Below are 25295 nucleotides of genomic sequence, written 5' to 3' on the forward strand. Positions count from 1 at the left end.
ATTTGAAATGCCTCCTCGCTTCTATATGATCTTTTGGCCATATGTTTGACACGGATCAGGAGCCACTGGTATGGCAGTGATCAGGATGGTGTTGCAGTGAGGGACAGATATCTGGCTGCAGATGGTTCACACTAGTCACTGTTGGGCAAAAATCCGAGATACCGTGAGCTGGCAGGCAATGTTTTGTGAGTGTGTGTAAACTGTGTGCAATGGCTGAAATCTACTCACAGTTAGCTGTACTGGATCTCTCTCCTCACAGACGATGGCAGTGAACAGGATCCACTGGTGTGGCGGAGATCAGGGACACTGTATGAACAGGGACAATGTAAGGTGATCAGAGACACTGTATGAACAGGGACACTCTAAGGTGATTAGGGACACTGCTGGACCACTTATGCGGCGATCAGAGCCACTGTGGTGATCAGGGACACTGCTGGGCCACTTGTGTGGCAATCAGGGCCACTGCTGGGCCACTGTGGTGATCAGGGACACTCCTGGCCACTTGTGTGGCGATCAGGGACACTGCTGGGCCACTTGTGTGGTGATCAGGGACACTGCTGGGCCACTGAGGCAATCAGGGACACTGTGGCGATCAGGGACACTGCTGGACCTCTTGTGCGGTGGTCAGGGACACTGCTGGGCCACTGCAATGATCAGGGCACTGCTGGGACACTTGTTGTGGCAGGCGCAGCACCATTTGGTGCCTAGTGCGCTGTGGCATTAGAAAAATTATGCAATTGTTGTTTCTTTGTTTGATTAGACTGACTTTACTCTATGGATGCAGTAGGTTTAAAGAGCACACCGAATACTTTAGTTAACTTCTTTAATAACTTCAATCTTCTTCATATAACTGCTTACAATGACTTATTTCTTTCATATTACAATGGTTTAATTCGTATTACATTGTGTTGATTCAATAGCTTATGTCGATAGGTTCAATAGATTCGATAAATTCGTTCTGTATATTTCGATAGATTGATAAATTCACTTGGATTTATAAATTCGTTAGATTACTCTACAGTGACTTGATTCGTAAATTCGTTAGATTACTCTACAGTGACTTGATTCGTAAATTCGTTAGATTACTCTACAGTGACTTGATTCGTAAGTTCGTAAATTCGGTGGAACTACAAGTAAACACATACAACAGATTTTACACACAGATCTACCTGCACTGTAAACAATAGAGGAACACACAAGTGCATTAAATACCTATTTGGCCTTCTCTGCTTCCATAAAGCTTCTCTGACTGGAACTTTGTCTGTTTCCTCCTCTGTCTGGTGAGCATGTGTCTCTAGAAAATCCAAGCAGGAAGTTTTACACAGGCACAAATGTGAAACTGGCTGGGATTGGTTAAGGCTCTGTACAGTGTGAGGGTGGCTGTGATTGGCTCACCTTATACTAACTCTTAAAGGCATATTTTCCTTTTCTGCTTCTGCTAACACAATGAATATATAAATGTCATATAACAATCAAAGACATAAATCACAGCAATGATTCTGCTTTTGGCTTTAACATATGCACATATATACTGTACTGAGGTTATTGGCAGGTTTGGTATACACATATATGTGAACCATATTAGCAACCTAGGACTGGTCTTAGCTGGCCAGCTACACTTGTGTGGTGATCAGGAACACTGCTGGACCACTTGTGCGGCAATCAGGGACACTGCGGTGATCAGGGACACTGCTGGGCCACTGCAGCGATCAGGGACACTGCTGGACCACTTGTGCGGCGATCAGGGACACTGCTGGGCCACTGCGATGATCAGGACACTGCTAGACCACTTGTGTGGTGATCAGAAACACTGCTGGGCCACTGCGGTGATCAGGGACGGTGATCAGGGGCACTGCTGGACCACTTGTCTGGTGATCAGGGACACTGATGGGCCACTTGTGTGGTGATCAGGAACACTGCTGGGCCACTGCGGTGATCAGGGACACTGCGGTGATCAGGGGCACTGCTGGACCACTTGTGCGACGATCAGGGACACTGCTGGACCACTTGTTTGGTGATCAGGAACACTGCTGGGCCAATGCGGTGATCAGGGACACTGCTGGGCCACTGCAATGATCAGGACACTGCTGGACCACTTGTGCGGCAATCAGGGACACTGCGGTGATCAGGGACACTGCTGGGCCACTTGTGTGGCGATCAGGGACACTGCTGGGCAACTGCGGCAATCAGGGACACTGCTGGGCAACTGCGGCAATCAGGGACACTGCTGGGCAACTGCGGCAATCAGGGACACTGCGGTGATCAGGGACACTGCTGGACCACTTGTGCGGCGATCAGGGACACTGCGGCGATCAGGGACACTGCTGGGCCACTTGTGTGGCAATCAGGGGCACTGTGGTGATCAGGGACACTGCTGGACCACTTGTGCGACAATCAGGGACACTGCTGGGCCACTTGTGCTGCAATCAGGGACACTGCGGCGATCAGGAACACTGCTGGGCCACTATGTGGTGATCAGGGACACTGACAATCAGGGAGACTGCTGGGCCACTTGTTGAGTGATCAGGGCCACTTGTGGGCTGTCAGGGCCACTTGTGGGGCAATCAGGGCCACTAGTGGGCGATCAGGGACACTTGTGGGGGCGATCAGGGACACTTGTGGGGGCGATCAGGTGTCACTGAGGTGGAGGGAATTTGCTACTACCTCTTCTTTGCTCTTTCTCTCACAGACAACTCTGTGTGAGGAGAAGGAGGCGGAAGCCGCACCATGCGGCTTTTGTTTACACTAAGACTGTGTCCTTATTGGACACAGCTGATCACATGGTATAGGACCGATTTAATTGATCCTATACCATGTCACGTGATCCACCGTGTCCGTCGGACTCGGCGATCATCGGGCTCATGGGTGCGTGCTCTAGGAGCCGCGCACGAGCCTCAGATACAAGGTGCCGTTTAGAAACGGCAACCCGCTCCTGGAGGTGTCCCGTCCCGCCGTTCATAAACAGCGGCTGGACGGGAAGTGGTTAAGCCTAGTGACAGTATTAAAGTCTCCTCCAAAGACAACTTGCCGGGACGTAAAAAGGAAAGGCTTAATCCTTGTAAAGAGGCATTTCCTATCCCACGTAGACTGGGGACCGTAGATGTTAATGAGCCTTAGCTCTTGCCCCTTCACAAGGACGTCTAAGACCATACATCTTCCAATCTCCACCTCAATGACCCGGAAAAAGTACCGCAACTCCGCTGTAAGGCTCGGTCGCAAGAGACCAGAAGGAGGGACCACACCTCCACTCCCTCTTCGCCAGATGGACATCAGCAAGACTGCTGAGCCGGGTCTCTTGCAAAAACAAAACATCAGCACAAATACCACTGAGCAAAAATAAGGCCGCACTTCTAGCACCTACAGACTTTATGCTGCAACATTAATGGTTGCCACATTTATCGGAGCAGGAACTGCCATCAAGGTAATTGAGATGGTCATTTCTTAACCTTAGTCTTCCTCGGCCTAACCAGAGACCTGTCCCTTTTTTTACATCCTGCCTCCACATCCTCCATAGGGGAAAGAGCATCTCCAGAATCACTCCCACCCCCTGAAAGGATCCCAAACCTATTGGTGAAAAATTCATCCTCCACCTCCAAAGAGGATATGGAAGATGTGGGGGTCAACACCACCCTATTCTTCCATTTCCCCACCACCGACCATCCCTCTCTCTCAACTCTATCTGACCTATTTCCTCCAGGATCAGGAATCGCCTGATCCACCCTCCCTTGACCTCCCTCAGAAACCGCCTTGCCCTTTACAGGGTCTTGACGGAGTGGGAGTAAAGTTGGAGGGGGTGTTACAGAAGGCGCCTTTGGCACACTCTTAGCCTCAACACCCCGATTCTTCCGGGCGGGGGGCACAGGAACACTAGGGGTAGACGACACTGGGGGAGACACTTGGGGAGACACAGAGACACGAGGAGACTTTACAGAGGGGACAGTCACAGGCACACTAAGGGACACAGTAGATGTTACAGGTACCTGGGTACCTGTCTTGGCAGAATTGCCAGGGGGAGGAGCTTCTGTGCCCCTCTCCTCGGCCTCCATCCTATCCAGTTCTTCCTCTAGCCCAGGTAAATTATGAAGTGCCTCTGGGCTCCGATTGTACGAGTGCCCTAACTGTAGGCACAGATTGCACCGAATGAGATTGCACTCACGGGCTGTGTGACCGATACCCTGGCACAGCGAGCATTTTAAAACCTCGCAAGTTGCAGCGAAATGCCCTTTATTGACACATCTGTGGAAGACCTTCGGTTGCCCGGCATAGAAGATAATAAGTCAGTCTCTACCAATAAAGGCTGACCCTCCCACCGCAGCTGCACCACATTTCTCCTCTGTGCCTGCACCCCTGATCCCATACCCTGCGCAACAGGCGCACTCACAGAATTCCCTCCCCCTCTCAGGGCAGCTGAGTAGCTCAAGACTCTTCCTGCATCAGGAGCTGGGGGCTAGGGGGGAGGGTGGAGCCGGAGCCGTGTTGTGGGCGGGTCCTGATGCCGGAGCTGAAGCCACGGTGTGATTGGGGCCTACGGCTGGAGCCGGTACCTTGGAGTAGGCGGGGCCTGCAGCCGGAGTCAGAGCCGTGGTGTGGGCCGGTACCTTGGAGTGGGTGGGGCCTGTGTCCGGAATCGAAGCCGCGATGTGGAAGGGCCCTGCGGCCGGCGCCGCGGTATGGGTGGGGCCTGCGGCCGGAGCCACCATGGTGTGGGCGAGGCCTGCAGCCAGAGCCTGGTCCTGGGGCCAGAGACGGGGAGTGAGCGGGCCCGGAGCTGGGGTCGTGACTGGGAGAGAGGGGAGGGAGTGAGAGGAAATGCTCACCCCCTTCACAGGACTTGACAAGCTGGTATCACCGCACCCTGCATGCTGACAGTTCACCGGATCACCGGTTACAGTACTCACAGTCCCCGACAGTCCTGATGGCTCCTCTCCCAGCAGCTTCTCCTCCCCCTCCTTAGGAAGCAGAGAGCTGGGGATCTGCTCCAGCAGCACGTACACTCCCTTCTCCTGCACTCTCGGCTTCACAGGCTTCGGCGGCTTCTGAATGCCATCACCCTTCTCCTCCGATTCCTCCAAGGTGAAGGCAAAACACTGACCTCCCAGAGGAGATTCCATCTCCTCCACAAAGCTCAGCCCAGCCACGCCATCACTGTGAGTCTCCTGTGACTCCCACACTAGCTGCTGCTGCAGCTGCTGAGCAGGGATGGATCTCTGCACTTCCTCCTCCACTCTCACTGCTGCGCTCCCTCCAACTTGCTCCGGGACTTCCTCCTTCACTCTCACTGCTGCGCTCCCTCCAACTTGCTTCAGGACTTCCTCCTCCACTCTCACTGCTGCGCTCCCTCCAACTTGCTTCAGGACTTCCTCCTCCACTCTCACTGCTGCGCTCCCTCCAACTTGCTTCGGGACTTCCTCTTCCACTCTCACTGCTGCGTTCCCTCCAACTTGCTCCGGGACTTCCTCCTTCACTCTCACTGCTGCGCTCCCTCCAACTTGCTTCAGGACTTCCTCCTCCACTCTCACTGCTGCGCTCCCTCCGGCTTGCTCCAGGACTTCCTCCTCCACTCTCACTGCTGCGCTCCCTCCGGCTTGCTCCAGGACTTCCTCCATAGCTCTCACTGCTGCGCTCCCAACGGCTTTCTCTGAGACTTCTTCCATAGTTGTCACAGCTGCACCGGTGGGATCCGATTGATCCCCTGATTAGGATCCTTCACATGGCTGCCCTCTTGCTGCGGCTAGTGAACGCTCCCTGGCCATCTTGAAACGCTCCTCATTGGAGTACTTCTCCCTGGGGATTCCACTGGCTTGCTTCAGGGTACTCACATAAGAGCTTTGCCGGTGGACTGCCAGCTCCATGGAGTCAAGGTCAGGCTGCATGAGTTGCCTTTTAGTACTCCATACTCTCTCATAGCTCGCCTTCATTCTCTTCAAATCCAGCTTTAGCTTGTTCAGTTTCTCCTCCTCCCCCTTGATACTGGCCACGAGTCGTCACACGTCCTCTGTAGGCAGTATACGATTCACCCTGTTTGGGGGCATTTCCCAGGTCCTCGGTTTCCATCGGACCAGTACTCTGCTCCCCTGGGAGGGTACCCCTGCCCGGATCATGGCTGGGCTCCACCATAGTTTGCTGGGCCTAGGCCAAAATTTTAGCCGCAGGCCCAAATGAGGTCTCCAAGTCTCAGAGAGCTTCACATGCTCACCGCTCCGTCTATGTCAGCAGCACCACGCCCACTTCCTCTCTCGCAGGCTGCTGGGACCAGACTGTAGGATAGCAGGAGGAATCCTAGAAGGGTGTGTCCGTCGCAAGGCTGCTCCTCAACCCTTAGTGTGCACCAGATTGTATATAAGATTTGTGTCTGCCTGTGTGTGTGGTCGGCTAGCTGGATTGGAGTGGAGTCTCCCTCTAGTGGTGGCCAGAGGTAGTGTGGGCTGTGAAAATGTATCACGGCCGGTCTTATATACTTATATATATTCAGAGTAAGTCCCCCTTATGCCCTCTTACCCCAAGTCACAGCCGCACGTGCGCGCCTCAGTTAACTATTCGCTGTGGGCATGTGATTGTGGGTTGGATCAGTGACAGCTTTCCACAACTTCCATTACATTTACTCTTTCATTGCCGGTTGCTCTGTATACACCCAGAAGGAAATTTAGAAAAAATACCAAGCCCCACCCACTGAACGTTTTTGTTTCCTCCAATTAAACACTGGTAGACTTCCATAATTACTAACACAGATCTTTGGACTCACCTCTCCTTGTTTGAACATATCTGCCAACACAAACTTATCTCAATTATCTATTCACAATACGAGTTAACCTTAGACCTGCATTGTAGGGGAGTAGCGCAGGTTTACAGGAACTAGTAGTGATGTTTGGTCTACTCTGCCCTTCATACACTGGGCCCACAATGGATGGCTTGGTTTACCCCAGTACTACAGCTGTACCACCCCATTGTCCCCCATCTTGTGAATATCATTGGTGGGGTTAGGGTATGATCAGGTCTACACTTATAAATCCTCACTGTAAAAGGTCAGAGACATTTATTCTGTGTTTGAAGGAAATAGTGACTGTTGACAACACGTCACCCTTTTGTTTATTTGATGATTGTATTTTGATATGAGACTAATGTGAACGGTTTTCTACATGTGTAATTATTGGATTATTTATACCTCTACTGAAAATCTAATAAAAACCATTGTAAAAGAAAAGTCCTATGTCCATAAAGGGGAACATGACCTTAAAGGCACTAGGGACAGGGAAGACTGGATACAGATTTGGACTAGGATAGAATTCAACCCTATCAACAGTCTTGCTCTCAATTTGGGCTTTGAATCCATCTCCAGGTGGTCTATGTCCCAACCTGTTTAGCACACCTTTGACCTAGCTCTTCCAACACCTCTTTTTGGGCTGTTCCCACCCAGGGGACATACTTCATACATTGTGGTTATGCTCCATGCTTTACAGATTTCGGACAAAGGTCCTAAAACTGTTACAAACATTACTAACCTGCCACTTTCCCAGGAACCCTTGGTACATCTTATGGCATTTGAATCTCCAGGCTTTATGAGATCCCAATTTATGTTGGCTATAAATGTTCTACTAGCTGCAAAACAAAGGCTTGGAAACGAGAGCTTGGCCCCATCGTGGAAGTCCTTCGTCACATACAGTGAAGGAAATGCGTATTTGCTCCCCTGCTGTTTTTCAATGTTTGCCCACTCACAAAGAAATGATCAGTCTAAAGATCGAATGGTCGGTGTATTGTAATTCTGTCTCTCAGTGTTACAATACACCTATCATTCGATTTTTAGACTGATCATTTCTTTGTGAGGGGCAAACATTGAAAAACAGCAGGGGAGCAAATACGCATTTCCTTCACTGTAGATGTCATCCAAGGAAGATGCCTAATAAGAAATTCTTAGAAACCTGGGCCCCCGTGGATACATTACACTCACCCCTCCATATCCCCTGATACCAACACACTGCTATAGGCATTGAGGCCCCAGGTTTCTGGTGAGGGGTTCCCCAATGTCCTGCATCTGTTCTCCTTTTTGTCTTACCATCTTGTTCTATTTCCTTCCCTCTTCCTTTTCTCTCGGCCCCCTGACCTGGGAGGCCTTAGTTACTGGTATTTTGCCTATCCTCTGTGCAGGACCCAACTCTCACACCCAATCCAAGAGTGTCTCCCAAATTATGGCTAACTTAAGTGTTATCGACCTGCCAGCAGTAGCCTCTAGCGTTCCACAGACTGGAATTCCCCAAGGCGCGGAATCTAAGCCCCAGCCTGCTTGTTCACAAGGGCCTCTGATGGTGGGGATGGACTTGGAGCAGGCCAAAACCAGGTCACGGCCCCTGGGTTCACTCAGCTGTGGTAGAAGCACTACCGGAGGTGTATAGCAGGTGAGAGCCTGATGTAAGGAGGTAGAGAGAGAGTGGAGTCGGGCAGGCCGGGTCGGTAGCAGTGGAGGCAGAAGGGTACAAAAACAGTAGACAGAAGGATAAATGGGTCACAAGCCGGGTTCGGTAACAGGAGATCAAAACATGCAGGATTAGACAGGAGAATGGTCAGACAAGCCAGGGATAAGAACAGGAGACAGTCAGCAAAGCAGGGTCAGCAACAAGGCAATCTAATTCAGGAAACACAGGATACAGGTAAGACCATACGGCAACTATAGCATAGACCTGACCTGTTTAAATAGGGCGCCCTCATTGGTGCCAGGCACGCATCGACGATCGCGAATGCGCATGTGTGACGGCCGCTGCCGTTGCAGGTGCCCAGGTCTTAATGCTCGCATGCTAGCATGCGCAGACCCATGCGCCGCGGAAAGATCCGGGGTCCCAATTTTTCCTTTGAGGCTGGTTGTGAAGGAACTCCCGCATCAGTCTGGGAGCATGGACATTTTGAGCAGGTTCCCACAAATTCTCCTCTGGCCCATAGCCTTTCCACTTGATCAGGTATTGCGTTTGACCACCCCTTTTCCTGCAGTCAGTAATTGCCTCTACCTCAAATTCCTCTTCCCCATCAATGTCTATGGACTCTGGAGGTCTAGATCTGCGATCTAAAAAATGATCTAGCACTGCGGGTTTCAACAGCGACACATGGAAAACGGGGTGTATTTTAAGGGATTCGGGAAGTGCTAGTTTATATGCCACTTCATTGACCTTACGTTCTACTTGAAAAGGCCCCACAAATTTGGGTGCCAATTTCCTAGATGGGCATGCCAGTTTTAGGTTGGTCGTTGCCCACCAAACCCGATCCCCGGGATGTATGACCAATTCCCCTTTTCTCCTTCTGTCAAAAAACTTCTTACTATCTTCCTGGGCTCTAGCCATTGTTTCCTGTAATAACTTATTATTGGTTGTGAAGAAATTTAGGGTCTCTTGGGCTGCTGGGACTGAGTTCTCTGGAACCAGATCTGGCAGGAAAGTAGGGTGGAACCCATAGTTGCCGAAGAACGGTGATTTATTGGTGGGAGAATGGTTCACATTATTGTAGGCAAATTCCACCATTGGCAGAAGTGTCAGCCAGTCATCTTGCAGAAATGAAGTGTAACATCTAAGATATTGTTTGAGCGTCTGATTGGTCCGCTCTGTCTGCCTGTTAGTCTGTGGGTGACACGCTGAAGAAAAAGACAACTTGGTCTCCAAACCCTTACATAACGCCTTCCAGAATTTGGACGTGAATTGAACTCCTCGATTCAAAATAATATTCTTTGGCAATCCATGAAGTCTCACTATCTCCTTAATGAAAACCTGTGCCGTTTCGGAAGCGGATGATGTCTTTTCTAGTGGAAGGAAGTGGGCCATCTTAGAGAGACGGTCTACCACTACAAAAATCACGGTGTGATCCTGCAAAGGTGGCAGTTCCATGATAAAATCTAAGGAGATCATACTCCAGGGCCGGTCAGGTATTGGCAAGGGTCGAAGCAGGCCCCAAGCCCTGTCTCTGGTGGGTTTATTACGATTACAGATAGGGCAAGATTTAATGTACGCTTCACAATCTTTGGCCATATTTGGCCACCAAAATATGCGTCGTGCCAATTCTAGGGTCTTGTGTATCCCAAAGTGACCCGCCAGTGGATGATTATGAAAAAAGCCTAAAACCAGGGACTGAGCCTCCTTAGGTACCAGGATCTGTTCCCCCCTCCATAAGAGACCTTCCTTGCTCTGTAATGCGGTTCCAGGTAGATCAGGAACCCAGGTGGAAGTAGCCTGTAGTTTGGACAACAGCTCAGATTGGAACAATAAGCTACCTGCCGGTAAGATGGTATCCGGTTGAGGTGTTTCTCTAGGGTCCTCAAACATCTGGGAGAGAGCATCCAGTTTTGTGTTTCTAGACCCAGGATGATAGGTGATATGTAGATTAAACCTCGCAAAGAATAGTGCCCATCTGGCCTGGCGTGGTCGGAGGTGTTTAGCTGTCTTCAGATACTTGAGGTTTTTATGGTCGGTATAGACCAAAATGGGATGTAGGGCTCCCTCTAATAGATACCGCCATTCCTCTAATGCTGCCTTAATAGCTAACAATTCCCAATCCCCGATGTCATAATTTCTTTCCGAGGGGGAGAGCTTCCTAGAAAAGAAAGCCACCGGGTGCATTAGTTCCTTGGCCCCTACTCTTTGTGACAACACCGCTCCTACAGCTACTTCTGATGCGTCTACCTCTAATATATACAGTAATGATGCATCAGGGTGACTCAGGGTGGGAGCTGTTGTGAACAATTTCTTTAAAGCCTCAAAAGCCGCCTGTGCTGCTGGGGTCCACTGAAAATGTACCCCCACCTTTGTGAGCTGGGTGATGGGTGCTACCAGGCCTAAAAAATTGTTTATAAATTTACTATAAAAACCCAATAAACCTCTGAACCCCCTTCTTATCCGTGGGGGCATACAAATGGTACCAATTCCACTGGTTGTTTGTAACATGGGAACCTTCTTACCATCTGCCATTGCCCTCCCCCCATCTTTCCCCATTCCACCCCCCAATAAGTACTGACCCGTCTGATCTGTCTACCCCGTTATAATCAAATTCTCCCTCCATCCTAGTTTATATACTCCTCCAGCCTTCCCATAAACCCCTCCCCAAGCACAGCAGACCCCCTTCCATGTAGGTGCAGACAATCTCTAGTATATGGGGTGCACCCCAATAAAAAGTCAGCACAGTGCTCTAGGTCAGGACTCCATTTTTATTCTTCTGCCATCAATGGTCAACCCGGTCCCACACTTCATCCATGTCTTTGGGGACCTCTGATCTCCTTATGGACTGTTTCTTCCATGATGAAGATCAGCCATGGAGTACATCTGAGGTGTATATCAGGGTGTGCTTCTTCCCCACATGAGAGCTGGGATGTCCAGCAACATTCATCTAGAAGACATTTCCCGCACTCAAGGCACTAATACACCTCAAGGGTTGTGTGGGACCCCTGATGTACAGGAAGACAGGACTTCAGTGAAGAACATTTCCCTCACTCAGGACAGGAAAGTGGCTTCTTCCTGTGTGAGATTTCTGATGTCTGGAAAGATGGGACTTCCGTGAAAAACATTTCCCACACTCAGGACAGGAAAGTGGCTTCTCCCTACATGTGAGAGGTCTGATGTGTGTAAAGATTGGATGTCTGTGAAAAACATTTCCCGCACTCAGGACAGGAATATGGCTTCTCCCCCATGTGAGATCTTTGATGTGTGTTAAGACTGGACTTCTGTGAAAAACATTTCCCGCACTCAGGACAAGAATACGGCTTCTCTCCAGTGTGAGATCTCTGATGTGTGTAAAGATGGGACTTAACTGAAAACCATTTCCCGCACTCAGGACAGGAATACGGCTTCTCCCCCGTGTGAGATCTTTGATGTGTGTAAAGACTGGACTTCTGTGAAAAACATTTCCCGCACTCAGGACAAGAATACGGCTTCTCTCCAGTGTGAGATCTCTGATGTATGTAAAGATGGGACTTCTCTGAAAAACATTTCCCGCACTCAGGACAGGAATACGGCTTCTCCCTCATATGAGATCTCTGATGTTTATGAAGATTGGACTTCACTGAAAAGAATTTCCTGCACTCAGGACAGCAATGTGGCTTCTCCCCTGTGTGAGATCTCTGATGTGTGTAAAGATTGAACTTCACTGAAAAACATTTCCCGCACTCAGGACAGGAATGTGGCTTCTCCCCTGTGTGACATTTCTGATGTTTGTAAAGATGGGACTTCTGTAAAAAACATTTCCCGCACTCAGGACAGGAATGTGGCTTCTTCCCCGTGTGAGATCTCTGATGTGTGTAAAGACTGGACTTCTGTGAAAAACATTTCCCGCACTCAGGACAGGAATAAGGCTTCTCCCCTGTGTGAGATATTTTATGCCTATTAAGATTGGATTTACAATGGAAACATTTCCCGCACTCAGGACAGGAATACGGCTTCTCCCCCGTGTGAGATCTTTTATGCCTATTAAGATGGGATTTATAAAGGAAACCCTTCCCACACTCAGTACAGGAGAAGCTCTTCCCTGTTGGAAGGCCGGCCTGGTCCCGCACAGTCTGAGGTTCCTCAGGATACGAGGAATCCGATGGTCCATCTACACTGGGTGGTGCCGGATGGACATTGGAGGGAGCCGGGTTTTCTCCTGGACTATACTGTGTGATGTCCTCATCTTCTACTTTCCAGCCTGGAGACAAAGTGAGACAATCCTCGGAGGTTTTCCTCATCTCCCGGCCATGGACTAAAATACAAAGACAAAGAGGATTACTAGACAGGAGCTGTAACAAAAGAGAATCCATATTATGTGTATATATAGCAGTGGGAGAGGGGGGAGAGCAGAAGTCAGGACTATGGAATCTACAACAGAGTATATAGTGCAGGGGTCAGGAGTATGTAATGTACAACATAGAGTATATAGTGCAGGGGTCAGGAGTACGTAATGTACAACATAGAGAATATAGTGCAGGGGTCAGGAGTATGTAATGTACAACATAGAGTATATAGTGCAGGGGTCAGGAGTATGTAATGTACAACATAGAGTATATAGTGCAGGGGTCAGGAGTATGTAATGTACAACATAGAGTATATAGTGCAGGGGTCAGGAGTATGTAATGTACAACATAGAGAATATAGTGCAGGGGTCAGGAGTATGGAATGTACAACATAGAGTATATAGTGCAGGGGTCAGGAGTATGTAATGTACAACATATGGTGGATATAAAAGGTCTGCACACCCCTGTTAAAATATCAGGTTTCTGTGATGTAAAAAATGAGACAAATAAAAATAATTTCAGAACTTTTTCCACCTTTAATGTGACCTATAAACTGTACATCTCAGTTGAACAACAAATCGTTTAGTTGGGGGAAGTAAGAATAAAAAACTAAAATAATCTGGTTGCATAAGTGTACACACCCTTACACTAATCCTTTGTTGAAGCCCCTTTTGATGTGATTCCAGCACTCAGTCTTTTTGGGGAGGAGTCTATCAGCACGGCACATCCTGACTTGGCAATATTTGCCCGCTCTTCCTTGCAGAAACACTCCAAATCTGTCAGATTGCGTGTCATCTCCTGCGCACAGCCCTCTTCAGATCACCCCACAGATTGTCCATCGGATTCAGGTCTGGGCTCTTCCATCTTCTTCTGGTGAAGCCATTCCTTTGTGGACTTGGATGGATGCTTTGGGTGGTCGCAATGCTGAAAGGTGAAGCTCCTCTTTGTTCAGCTTTCTAGCAGAAGCCGGAAGGTTTTGTGCCGATATTGACTGGTATTTGGAACTGTTCATAATTCCCTCTACATGGACTAAGGCCCCAGTTCCAGCTGAAGAAAAACAGCCCCAAAGCATGATGCTGCCCCCACCATGCTTCACAGTGGGTATGGTGTTCTTCTGGTGGTGTGCAGTGTTGTTTTTGCGCCAAACATATCTTTTGGAATTATGGCCAAAAAGTCCAACCTTGGTTTCATCAGACCAGAACATCTCCCCACATGCTTCTGGGAGACTTCAGATGTGTTTTTGCAGAATGTAGCCGGGCTTGGATGGTTTTCTTCCAAAGAAAAGGCTTCCGTCTTCCACTCTCCCCCATAGACCAGACATATGAAGAACACGGAGATTGTTGTCACATGGACCACACAGCCAGGACTTGCCACATATTCCTGCAGCTCCTTTCATGTTGCTGTAGGCCTCTTGGCCGCCTCCCAGACCAGTATTCTTCTCGTCTTTTCATCCATTTTGGAGGGACGTCCAGTTCTTGGTGATGTCACTGTTGGTGAGGTCACTGTTGGTGATGTCACTGCTGCACCATATTCTCTCCACTTGATGATGACTGTCTTCACTGTGTTCCATTGTACATCTAATGCCTTGGGAATTCTTTTGTACCCTTCTCCTGACTGATACCTTTTAACAATGAGATCCCTCTGATGCTTTGGAAGCTCTCTGCAGACCATGGCTTTTGCTGTAGGATGCGACTAAGAAAATGCCAGGAAAGACCGACTAGAAAAGCTGAACTTTATTTGGGGTTAATCAGAGGCACTTTATATGATGGCGGGTGTGTACTGACTCCTATTTAACATGTTTGTGAATGTGATTGCTTAATTCTGAACACATCTAAATCCCCAGTTATAAGAGGGTGTGCACACTTATGCAACCACATTATTTTAGTATTTTTTGTTTACTTCCTACTTCCCCCCTAAAATATTTCAGTTTCTTTTTCAATTGAGTTGTACATTTTATAGGTCACACTAAAGATGGAAAAGTTCTGAAATTAGTTATCTTTGTCTCATTTTTTTACATCACAGAAACCTGACATTTTAACAAGGGTGTGTAGACTTTTTATATCCACTGTAGAGTATATAGTACAGGGGTGAAGAGTATGTAATGTACAACATAGAGTATATAGTGCAGGGGTCAGGAGTATGTAATGTACAACATGGAGTATATAGTGCAGGGGTCAGGAGTATGTAATGTACAACATAGAGTATATAGTGCAGGGGTCAGGAGGATGTAATGTACAACAGAGTATATAGTGCAGGGGTCAGGAGTATGTAATGTACAACATAGAGTATATGGTGCAGGGTCAGGAGTATGTAATGTAAAACATAGAGTATATAGTGCAGGGGTCAGGAGTATGTAATGTACAACATAGAGTATATAGTGCAGGGGTCAGGAGTATGTAATGTACAACATAGAGTATATAGTGCAGGGGTCAGGACTATGTAATGTACAACATAGAGTATATAGTGCAGGGGTCAGGAGGATGTAATGTACAACATAGAGTATATAGTGCAGGGGTCAGGAGTATGTAATGTACAATATACATTATACAGCATAAGGGTTAGGGCTCATAATTTTGGTATTCAGTAATTAAAGGTCCTTAAAGGGTTGTTTGCCTCCCATCTCCTGAGACTGCACTCAGTGACTTGGGTCTGAGACACTACAGACATATCCCTCCACCCTGCACAGCCAGCAGATAAAAGAGAAGGTCCCCTGGAGGAGTCAGGCACAAGGCAGGAGACCCCAGTCACATGTCCTGGGTGCCTACATTATGCAATGCTTATAGTAAAAATCAACATTTTTCTGCCGGCTGAACCCCAGAACCTCCATAAATCCAGTCTAGAGGCATAAATTGTGTCTGCAGCACAGAGAAGGAAGATTATCCGAGAGAAATCCAGGAATACAGGACGGGGAACACAGCTCAGGAAAGTGACCAGGGGATTACAGGCTGATATCACCCAGTCCCCGCCCTACTCTGGACCAATCAGTGAGCAGTATGGGTGGAGGAATGGATTTAGTGTTCATGACCCACCTGTGCTGATCTCTGTAGGAGTGTCCTCCTCTATAAATGTCCCCGTTATTCCATCCTCCTCCATAGACTGCTGATCATCCCTCACATACGCCTCTTCTTCTTCTGCTTTCACCTCAAATTCTATATCGATTGGATCTCCACTCTAAATCAAGGAAATGAGAGAAAATATCATCTGTAAAATGTAAGGTCACATAAAATATCCACACATCGTCTCTATGAATCCATGTTCTAGATTCCCCATCCCACCAACCTTGTAATAGTGAGGGATGGTGTGACCTTCCTGTGTGTAATCCCGGGAATACAGAGGACGGGGACATCTCTCTGGTGGGTTCCTGTAGCTGGATGACTCCACCATGGTGTCCTGGTACAAATCTTTGTGTTCTTTTAGAAGCTCTGACTCCTCCATCCCCCCATCCTCATCCTCCTCCTCTTTTATCTCTTCTTTAACCTCAACTTTAGGATCTCTCAGGTTTCCACTCTGAATATATAATAAAAATGCCATCAATGGTAACAATGCAGATAATGTACAGATCCTAATGATACTATCAGTGATTGTTCCTCATCTACCTGATGATGGTGAGGGATGGTGTGACCTTCCTGTGTGGAATCCCGGGAATACAGAGGACGGGGACATCTCTCTGGTGGGTTCCCATGACTGGATCCATCTGTAGGAAACACACACACTGACTGAATCCATTGTTTCTATGTGTTTATCAGATGATGGGGGATCTAGGTGGATCCTCCGTACTGCTCTCTCCTTTACAATAAAGTCTCCTCTTACCCGGTGATGTGAGGGGCGGCTGATTGTCCATCATGACGTCCTTGTAGAGATCCTTGTGTCCTTCTAAATACTCCCACTCCTCCATGGAGAAATAGACAGTGACACCCTAACACCTTATAGGAACCTGACACACACAATGATACAGTCACCATCCAGACACATCCCTTGTCTGTTACTGGAGAATGTCCCAGAATTCCCGGCACCGCTCACCTCTCCTGTCAGCAGCTCAGTGATCTCTCTGGTGACTTCTAGAATCTTCTTCTTCTTTCTCTCTTCTATCAGGGAGGGAGGTGGAGGCAATGTGATGTCATATGATCTCCAGACTTCACAGGAGGAAAACTCTACATCTGAACACAAATAGTCACATCAAATGATATTCCCAGAATCCTCCTCACCTCTCCATTCAGGTCTCCATTTTATTAAAGCCCCACTTCAGGCTGAGGTATAATTCCCCCCCAAAGGACCCCCACACTACGCAGGGTATAGGCTTGTTGCAGCATTCTGATGTCATTACATACAACGCAGGACCAACAGTCCCACTTTACATGTGAGGATACCAAGGGGCCCCCACATCCTAAGAGCATCAGGGAAATGTCAGATGGAGGGACATTGGGAGGAGGAGCTGTGAGGTCAGTGTGATGTCATAGGATTCTCTGACTCTGAATGGAGGGACATTGGGAAGAGGAGCTGTGAGGTCAGTGTGATGTCATAGGATTCTCTGACTCTGGATGGAGGGACATTGGGAGGAGGGGCTGTGAGGTCAGTGTGATGTCATAGGACATATAGACTCTGGATGGAGGGACATTTGGAAGGGGAGATTTGAGGGGTCCTCTATATGAGGCTCCCGTATAAATCAAATCCTTATTCCTGGGTGCATCCTACCTCTCCTAAACTGAAGAGTCAACTTTGACCTTTACCATCCAGAAATCTGTCCGGAATCTGTGGAAGTAAGCGGTCATGTGATCAGGTGACGTGCGGAGGAACGGAGCCCCTAATGGTGGGGATGGATTTGGCGGCGTGCTGGTGCCAAGTTTCCTCCCCCCAGGGTCACTGCAGGTGTGGAGAAAAGCTGTGTAAGAGGATATGGAGGAGAGATGAGGAGGAGATCCAGGAATCAGGAGAAAGGTCAGGGCAAGCAACAGACGAGCGCATCCAAGAGACCAAGCCGGGGTCACTACACAGAAAATCAATCCAAGGAAACAACAGGCAGGACGAGGAATAGCAAGAAGGAGCTGAGAGACAAATGAGAATATTGCTCAGCCAATGGGAGATGATCTCAGCATGACTTCCATCATGAAGGAGATGAGGGGGAGGGGAGGAAGTCACTGAAGGTGACCATAGATCCATGGAAATTCAGCTGGTTCAGCAGGGATCGCTCACATTTCCATCCATGTGTGGCCACTGCTGGATAAAAGCCACTCCCCCAGCGGCTGCAGCCATCAGCTTCAGTGCTGATCTGTGTATTCTGAGAGCGGAGGAGTCCCCCCATTGTCAGAATACAAGAGTGCAGCGGGGAGGATTCCCCCATTCACCTCCAATGTGTGGATGGGGGAATCCATTCTGCTTTTTATGGTCATCCCGCTGGCTGAACGATAAAACTGAACCATGTAGGCCAGCTTTGGGGGCAAATATATTATCATCAACTCCTCCCCCTGAAGGGGTTCATCTACGTATTACCTCCTCTGCTGCCAGATCCAGGAATGTCTCCTCTCTGCTTCCTCATTTATGGAACTTCCTGTCTTTACCTGACATCACTTCCTGTCTTCCATAGAGACTTCCTGTCTGGGTAGAAGTGAGATCCCCACCTTGTGGAGCTCAGAGGAACTGCAGCCCTAAGACACATCTGGTAGTGTGACCCCGGCCTTGTGCTGGGTGTGTATGGACTGTAGATCCTTATTGAGGGTTCACCTCCACTCCCACCAAGGGGGACAGAAATATATGACTGCTGCAGGGAGGGATTTTGGCCCCTTTGATTTTGCAGTAACATTGATTGCAGATTTAGTCCTGTAGAACATCTGGTATATGGATACAAACCCCTCCCCCGAGCAGTCATATATTTCTGTCCCCCTTGGTGGGAGTGGAGGTGACCCCTCTATAAGGATCTACAGTCCATACACACCCAGCACAAGGCCGGGGTCACACTACCAGACGCTTCTCAGGGCTGCAGTTCCTCTGAGCTCCACAAGGTGGGGATCTCACTTCTACCCAGACAGGAAGTCTCTATGGAAGACAGACAGGAAGTGATGTCAGGTACAGACAGGAAGTGATGTCAGGTACAGGCAGGAAGTAGAGAGGAGACGGTGGAAGTGGTAGCAGAGGAGGTAATTATTATTATACAGGATTTATGGCGCCAACAGTTTGCTGAGCTCTTTACAATATAACGGGAGACAATACAGCAACAATACAGATCAATACAAGAGGGATAGGAGGGCCTGATCCTGGGAGCTTACAATCTAGGAGGGAATAAGTTGTTATTTCCTATTTACATCCAGTAACCCCCCATCATGTCCATCCTCTTCCTCCATCGTCATGTCCGTCCTCTTCCTCCATCGTCATGTCCGTCCTCTTCCTCCATAGTCATGTCTGTCCTCTTCCTCCATAGTCACGACCGTCCTCTTCCTCCATAGTCATGTCCGTCCTCTTCCTCCATAGTCATGTCCGTCCTCTTCCTCCATAGTCACTGTGACGTCTTTTATCTCCAGCAGATGATGATACACACATATATAGTGTGGGAACCCAGATGAACCCCTTCAGGGGCAGAACATTCCCCCACTTCCGGGGCCGGAACATTCTCCTCATTGTGGAGATAAATTCTAGTAATATGGTCCTCTGAACAAACAGCACTGACAATAAATAGACAAGACAAGGACCATCCTGACCATACATGGCCTACAAAGGGCAATGATGACACTACACAGGCAGCCAATGGGCAATCATTACACTATGCAGCCAACACAATGATGGAGTGCCGGGGTCAGGAGTATGGAGCCCCTTATATTGCTGCTCAGGAGGAAGAAAACGTTCCCCAGTTGGCCATGAAGAATATGTTCTATCATTGGTGTCAGAGGGAGGGAAATACTGAGGGGTCTGAGGGAAGTAGAAAAGCTGAGGGGTCTCAGGGGGTACTACAGATAAGGAACTTTGGGGCCCCTGAGGGGGTAGTGGAGCTCAGGGCCTTAAGGAGGTAGAGTAGTTGAAGGACTCTGGGCCCTTGGTGGGCACTCTTCTTAGAGGATGTCTGTTTTTGCAGCATTGCCTAAAAGGTAGTCAGGGATCAGTGCTGAACATCTTCAGGAGACACTCCAATACCTTCCCATGACACAGGCTCTGGCAGTGCCCGGTGCTGGAATTCAGAGCCCCAGGAACCCACCGCCACCCTTTACAATGTCCTGGATTCCAGAGAATACTTGGCAACCAAGAGAACCCCCTATTGTCCTCCTACCCACACTGGGCTGCCATTGGAGGGAAGAGAACAGACTCCTCCCTCACAGCTCTCTACTCCACCAGCACATCCTCCTGCTATCCAATCCAATCTCTTCTCTTACTGCAGAGAGTGACAGTGACATCACTCCTGTCAGTCAGCAGGCTGCTGGAGATTGGAGCCTTATATTCAAATATTTGTATTGAAAGGGTTTCAGCAAACATTGTAATGTACATTGTAATGTATCATTGTTCACATTGGGATGAAACATGTGGTAGGAGTATATACAGAGTAAGAGAGCAAATCCCACCAATTGGCTGGGGACAAAATGAACATAGTCGCAGATACTTGAGAGGTATGCTTGGGTCAATGTGAACCATAGTTGGTTTGGAGTGTGATAAACATTAGGAAAGGAGGGGAGGTGGGGAAGGGGGGGAAGGCACCAGTCAAGTGCATTGGTTATGGTGTAGTATTAAGGTTTTACAGTTGTCATTTAATGGAGCAGTTAGGGTCTTGGAGCCACCGAGACCATTGGAATTGGAATTTATGATATGAGAAGATTTGGATTGCTTTTCTCTTTTCCATCTCACACTGGAGGTTAAGATCAGAAAGAAGGGTTAAGACTGAAAGGGCATTGGTGGATTTCCATAATCTAGTGATAATAATTGTAGCCGCTGCTAATGTAAGGATTATGATGGTACGTGAGTCTGGAGGGAATTTGTCTATTCCTTTGTGGAGAAGGGCTAGGGCTGGGTTTGGGGTTGTTTGGCTTCCGGATATTGAAGAGATTAGTTGAAAGACTTTATTCCAATATGATTTAAGAGATTTACAAGACCAAAGTATATGGAGGATTGTTCCTATTTCTCCGCATTGTCTCCAGCACTTAGGTGAGTGTTGGGGATAGTAAAGGGCGAGTTTAACGGGTGTTAGATGCCACTGATGTAAGATTTTCATGTATGATTCCCAATGGGAACTGCATTTAGAGGCTCCGTAGGTGATGTTGAAAGTTTTTGCCCAGATGTGCGGAGATATTGGTTGGAGAAGGATTTTTTCCCAGTTAGGGAAGTGATATGTATGGTAAATTGAGCATTAGTTAAGAGCATATAAAAAGTCGAGATTCCTTTCTTAGGATAGTGGGTTTTGTGAAAGAAGAGGTGTTCAGTAGCGGGGATTGTTAGCTCTAAAGACAAGACCATTGTGTGTAAGGAGTTGGCTACTCTTATGTGGGTGAAATTTTCATTATCAGGGAGGTGGAATTTCTTTTGGAGAGTAGAGAAGGGGTCTAGTCTGTGGTTTGTGTATAAGTCTCGAATATGGGATATACCTCGGATTTCCCATTGTGTCAGGTTTAAAGAGGGGATGAGGAGGTGCAGAGTAGAAATAGGTGTAGGAATTGTTTTAGTTTCACTGTCCAGGTGGTTAGAGGATAAGACATCAAACCAGGCCTGTAGGGTGGCTTTTATACACAGATGTTTGGGTAGTAGTTGGGTTTGGGTATTTTGAGATAGGAACAGTAGTTTGTCGAGAGTATGCGGCAAATGTGGAAGATTTTCCATATTGGTCCATGTTTTATCTTTGGTTGGATGCCACCAGAAGAAGAGTTGGTCTAGGAGCATAGCGTTGTAATAGGATTTTAAATGTGGGAGACCCACTCCTCTTCTAGAGGGAGGTCGTAATAGTAAGCTTGTCGTGTATCTAGGTTTTTTTTAGTTCCATGTGAATTTGGCTAGTATTGCTTGGAGTTTGGAGAAAAAAGAGTTGGGAACTGGAATTGGAAGAGTACGGAATATGTAAAGTATTTTCGGTAATATGCACATTTTTAGGGTCGCTATTCTGCCCATTGTCGAAAGGGTAGATGTATGTAGTTGATTAAGTTCCTGTGGGATAGATTCAAGTAGCATTTTGTGATTGGCGTCATATAGTTGGTTAGTTGTGTTAGTTTGATTCCCAAATAAGAGATGCTATGATGTTCCCATGAGAAAGGGAAGTGTTTAGTCAGTATCTTTTGGATATTAGGAGGAGTATATAGATTTAGAATGGAGGATTTTGGTTCGTTAAGTTTATAGTAATAGACTTCTGAGTAATTGTGGAGATGGGTGCGTATCCTTTGGAGTGATTTATAAGCGTTAGTAACCTTTAGGATAATGTCGCCTGCGAAGAGGCTAATTTTGTGTTCCGTTTTAAGGTGAGTGATACCATTGAATGTTTGGTCATCCCTGAGTTTGGATGCCAAGGGTTCAATTAATAAGGAAAAGATTATGGGAGATAGTGGGCATCCCTGTCTGGTGCCATTAGATATCTGGAAGGTTTGTGAAAGTGTACTGTTATTTAGGACTTTGGCAGAAGGATTGGAGTAGAGGGAGAGTATTGCTGACAACATCCAAGCTGTAATCCCAAATTTTTGGAGGGTGAGTTTCATGAAGAGCCTATGGATTCGATCAAATGCTTTTTCTAGAGACAAGAGTAATGAGGGTTGTTTAGTGGATTCAGGTTTGTAGAGGAGGGATATGATTCTTCTAGTTGCGTCTGGTGCTTGTCGACCAGGGATAAATCCCGCTTGGTCTGGGTGGATTAGTGTGGAGAGGTATGGAAGCAATCTTTGGGCCATAAGTTTGGCATATAGTTTGTATTTAATAATGAAATCGGCCTGTCATTTTGGACCAATTGGGGATCTTTGTTTGGTTTAGGGTTGGTTGTGATTACTGATTGTAGCATTTCAGAAGGAAATGTACCTGTAGAGGCAACATGGTTAAATAAGTCAGATAGATGTGATGTGAGGTTGAGTGGAAACGTTTTATAGAATTCATTTGTGAAGCCGTCATTTCCAGGAGATTGGTTTAGGGGTAATGTTTTTATGTTTTGTTGTATCTCTGAGGGAGAAATTGGTACAGAAAGAGATGCAAGCTGAGATGGTGTGAGTCGAGGTAAATTGGTAGTGTCTAGGAAGTTTTTGATGGTCGTAGTTGTGGGTTGGTTTGTGTTAGGGTCGTCTTTGATATTATATCATTTTTGGTAATACGTTGCGAAGGCGTCGGATACGTCTTGTGGGTTTGTAAGCAGTGTTTGTGTGGTTGGGTGTTGGATTGTGGCAATTTTTGATTTGAGTCATTTTTGTTTAATTGTTTTTGATAGGAGGGAGCTCACCTTATTACCCAGTGCATAGAATTTAGATTTAGTTCTCTGTAGGTTAAGGTCGTAATTGTGAAAAAAAATTAATCGTAGTTTATTTCTATCTGAGGTCAGGGTTGCGGCAGTGGAGGGGTTTGGGCTTTTTATGTTGGTTTCTTCATTTAGTTTAATGGAGGTTAGGAGTTGGTCATTTTGTTGGGATCGTTGTTTCTTGATACGGGAATTTAGTTATATAAGGATACCTCTCATGTAAGCCTTGTATGTGAGCTATAGTGTTGTTATGGGTATGTCAGGAGTAGAGTTGGTGTCGAAAAATAAGTTATGCGCTTCTAATAAATGTTTCTGGGGTTCTTTAAAATTGTAGTTTAGTCTCCAGATGGGTGGGATTGTTGAACGTTGATTGTCATCTAATGATATGTTGATTGGAGCATGATCTGACCAGGTTATTGTACCGATTTTGGAAGATGTTGTGTGTTGTAGTGTCCATTTGTCTGTAAGGAAAAAATAAATTCTGGAATATGAAAGGTGGGAAGGAGAGTAATAGGTGTAGTCTTTCTCGTTGCTGTGCTGGCATCTCCATATGTCGTAGAGGTCATGGTTGTGCAGGAATTGGTTGAAGGGTTGTTTAGGTAATCTTCTGTTGAAGGATTGCCAATAATATTGAAGTACCCTCCGATGAGGAGTCTGCCTTGTTTCAGAGGAGAGATGGTGTTGTATAGTTTGTTGTAGAATTTGATCTGGTGTTTGTTGGGACCATAGACGTTTACTAAAGTGTAGAGAATGTAATTTAATTGCCAAATTAGGATGTGATAGCGACCTTGAGGGTCAGTGGTTTCTGAGATGAAATGGAACTGGATAGAGTCTTTTATAGCTATAATGATCCAGTTTTTTTTTCTTGAGGTCAGTAGCCATGAAGATGTGTGTGAAACGGTTGAGGTGAAGTTTGGGGGTCTTGTTTGTAGCAAAGTGGGATTCTTGTACAAAAAGGATGTCGGACTGGTACTTTCTAGTTTCTCTTTGGAGCATCGATCTTTTGAATGGAGAGTTTAAACCGTGAACATTGAGAGATGTGATGTTGATCATAGTGTGGGTCTTGGAGTGCTGAGCAGAGTATTTGAGTTGAATCTTGAGAGAATGCTAAGTTCTGCGAGTGTATCCGTGTGAGGGAACAATTTGTCAGCATTGTTGAAGCGGTTTGGGTTCGGTCTTGGGTTTAAGGTGGGTATTTCACAAAAATTTGTCAAAGTCAGGTGAATGTTGAAGCAATAGTGGACGACTGGTGGTGCTGTGGAGGGAGGTGGTAGGGAAGGTGGAAGGGGGTAAAAAGAAAACTTGCATAAAATGCAAGTGGTCTGAGTAACTCGTCTTGCTACTTCAGATGTGGGGGGTTTGAACAGCCTTTGCCCGTAAAGAAGGTCATGCCAACCATATCTTGGAAACATAAAACTTTCTGAAAATGGCTGATCGCCAGAGAATGATGAGGTGGGACAACTTTGAGGTGATATATTGGTAGTATAACATAGGCGAGTTGTATTCAGAATATTCAGCTTCCATATTCTGGAGAGTAGTAGGTGTGGATTGTTGTGCTTCCACAGGGATTATATTCCAAGCTTTGAGTAGATCTAGGCCCACTTCAAGGTTTTTGATTGTAAAAACTCTACCATGTTGTCTCACGGTTAGTTTTGTGGGGAATCCCCACTGATAGGCTATGCCGTGGTTTCTTAAGGCTTTAGTAATGGTAATCATCTTTTTGCGGTTAAGTAGCGTGGTCTTTGAGAGGTCTGCAAATAACCGGATATTTGCATGTGATGGCGGGAGTGCAGATGTGTTTCTGGCCGCCGACATCATTTTGTCTTTGATGTGATAGAAGTGAATCTGAGCCAGGACATCTCTTGGGATAGATGCCGGCAGGAATGAGGGTTTAGGTAGTCGATGGGCTCGGTCTATAGCAAGCTCAAGGTCGGTGAGAGATGGAATGAGGAGTTTTATATATTGTTGAATGTAGAGTAGCAATGCCTCATTAATGACGCTTTCAGGGATACCCCTGAACTTGATATTGTTACGTCTTGAACGATCTTCTAGATCAGCTAGTTTCAGATTGATTTGTTCGATGTCAGACATGTGATCTGTGTGTGCGTCAATCAAATCATTATGCGTTGTAATGATGTCACCCATTCTGGACTCAATATGTTGTAATCTGTGTTC

The 25295-nt window shown here is 47.1% G+C and overlaps 1 protein-coding gene across 1 annotated transcript; it reads right to left on the minus strand.

The window, feature by feature from the left end:
- Positions 1 to 11153: 11153 nt before the first annotated feature.
- LOC149441811 (uncharacterized) lies at positions 11154 to 25265 on the minus strand. Its single transcript, XM_089656856.1, has 4 exons — positions 24765 to 25265; positions 16010 to 16237; positions 15760 to 15901; positions 11154 to 12699 (listed from the first exon to the last, which is right to left on the minus strand). Exons 1-4 carry the CDS (start codon positions 25263 to 25265, stop codon positions 11564 to 11566), a joined length of 2007 nt encoding a protein of 668 aa, XP_089512982.1. The 3' UTR covers positions 11154 to 11563.
- Between the last annotated feature and the right edge of the window lie 30 nt (positions 25266 to 25295).

The sequence above is a fragment of the Staurois parvus genome, unplaced genomic scaffold (genome assembly GCF_062004578.1).
Source record: "Staurois parvus isolate SC_StPar_1 unplaced genomic scaffold, SC_StPar_1.0 ptg000942l, whole genome shotgun sequence".
In the NCBI taxonomy this organism is placed as follows: Eukaryota; Metazoa; Chordata; class Amphibia; order Anura; family Ranidae; genus Staurois; species Staurois parvus.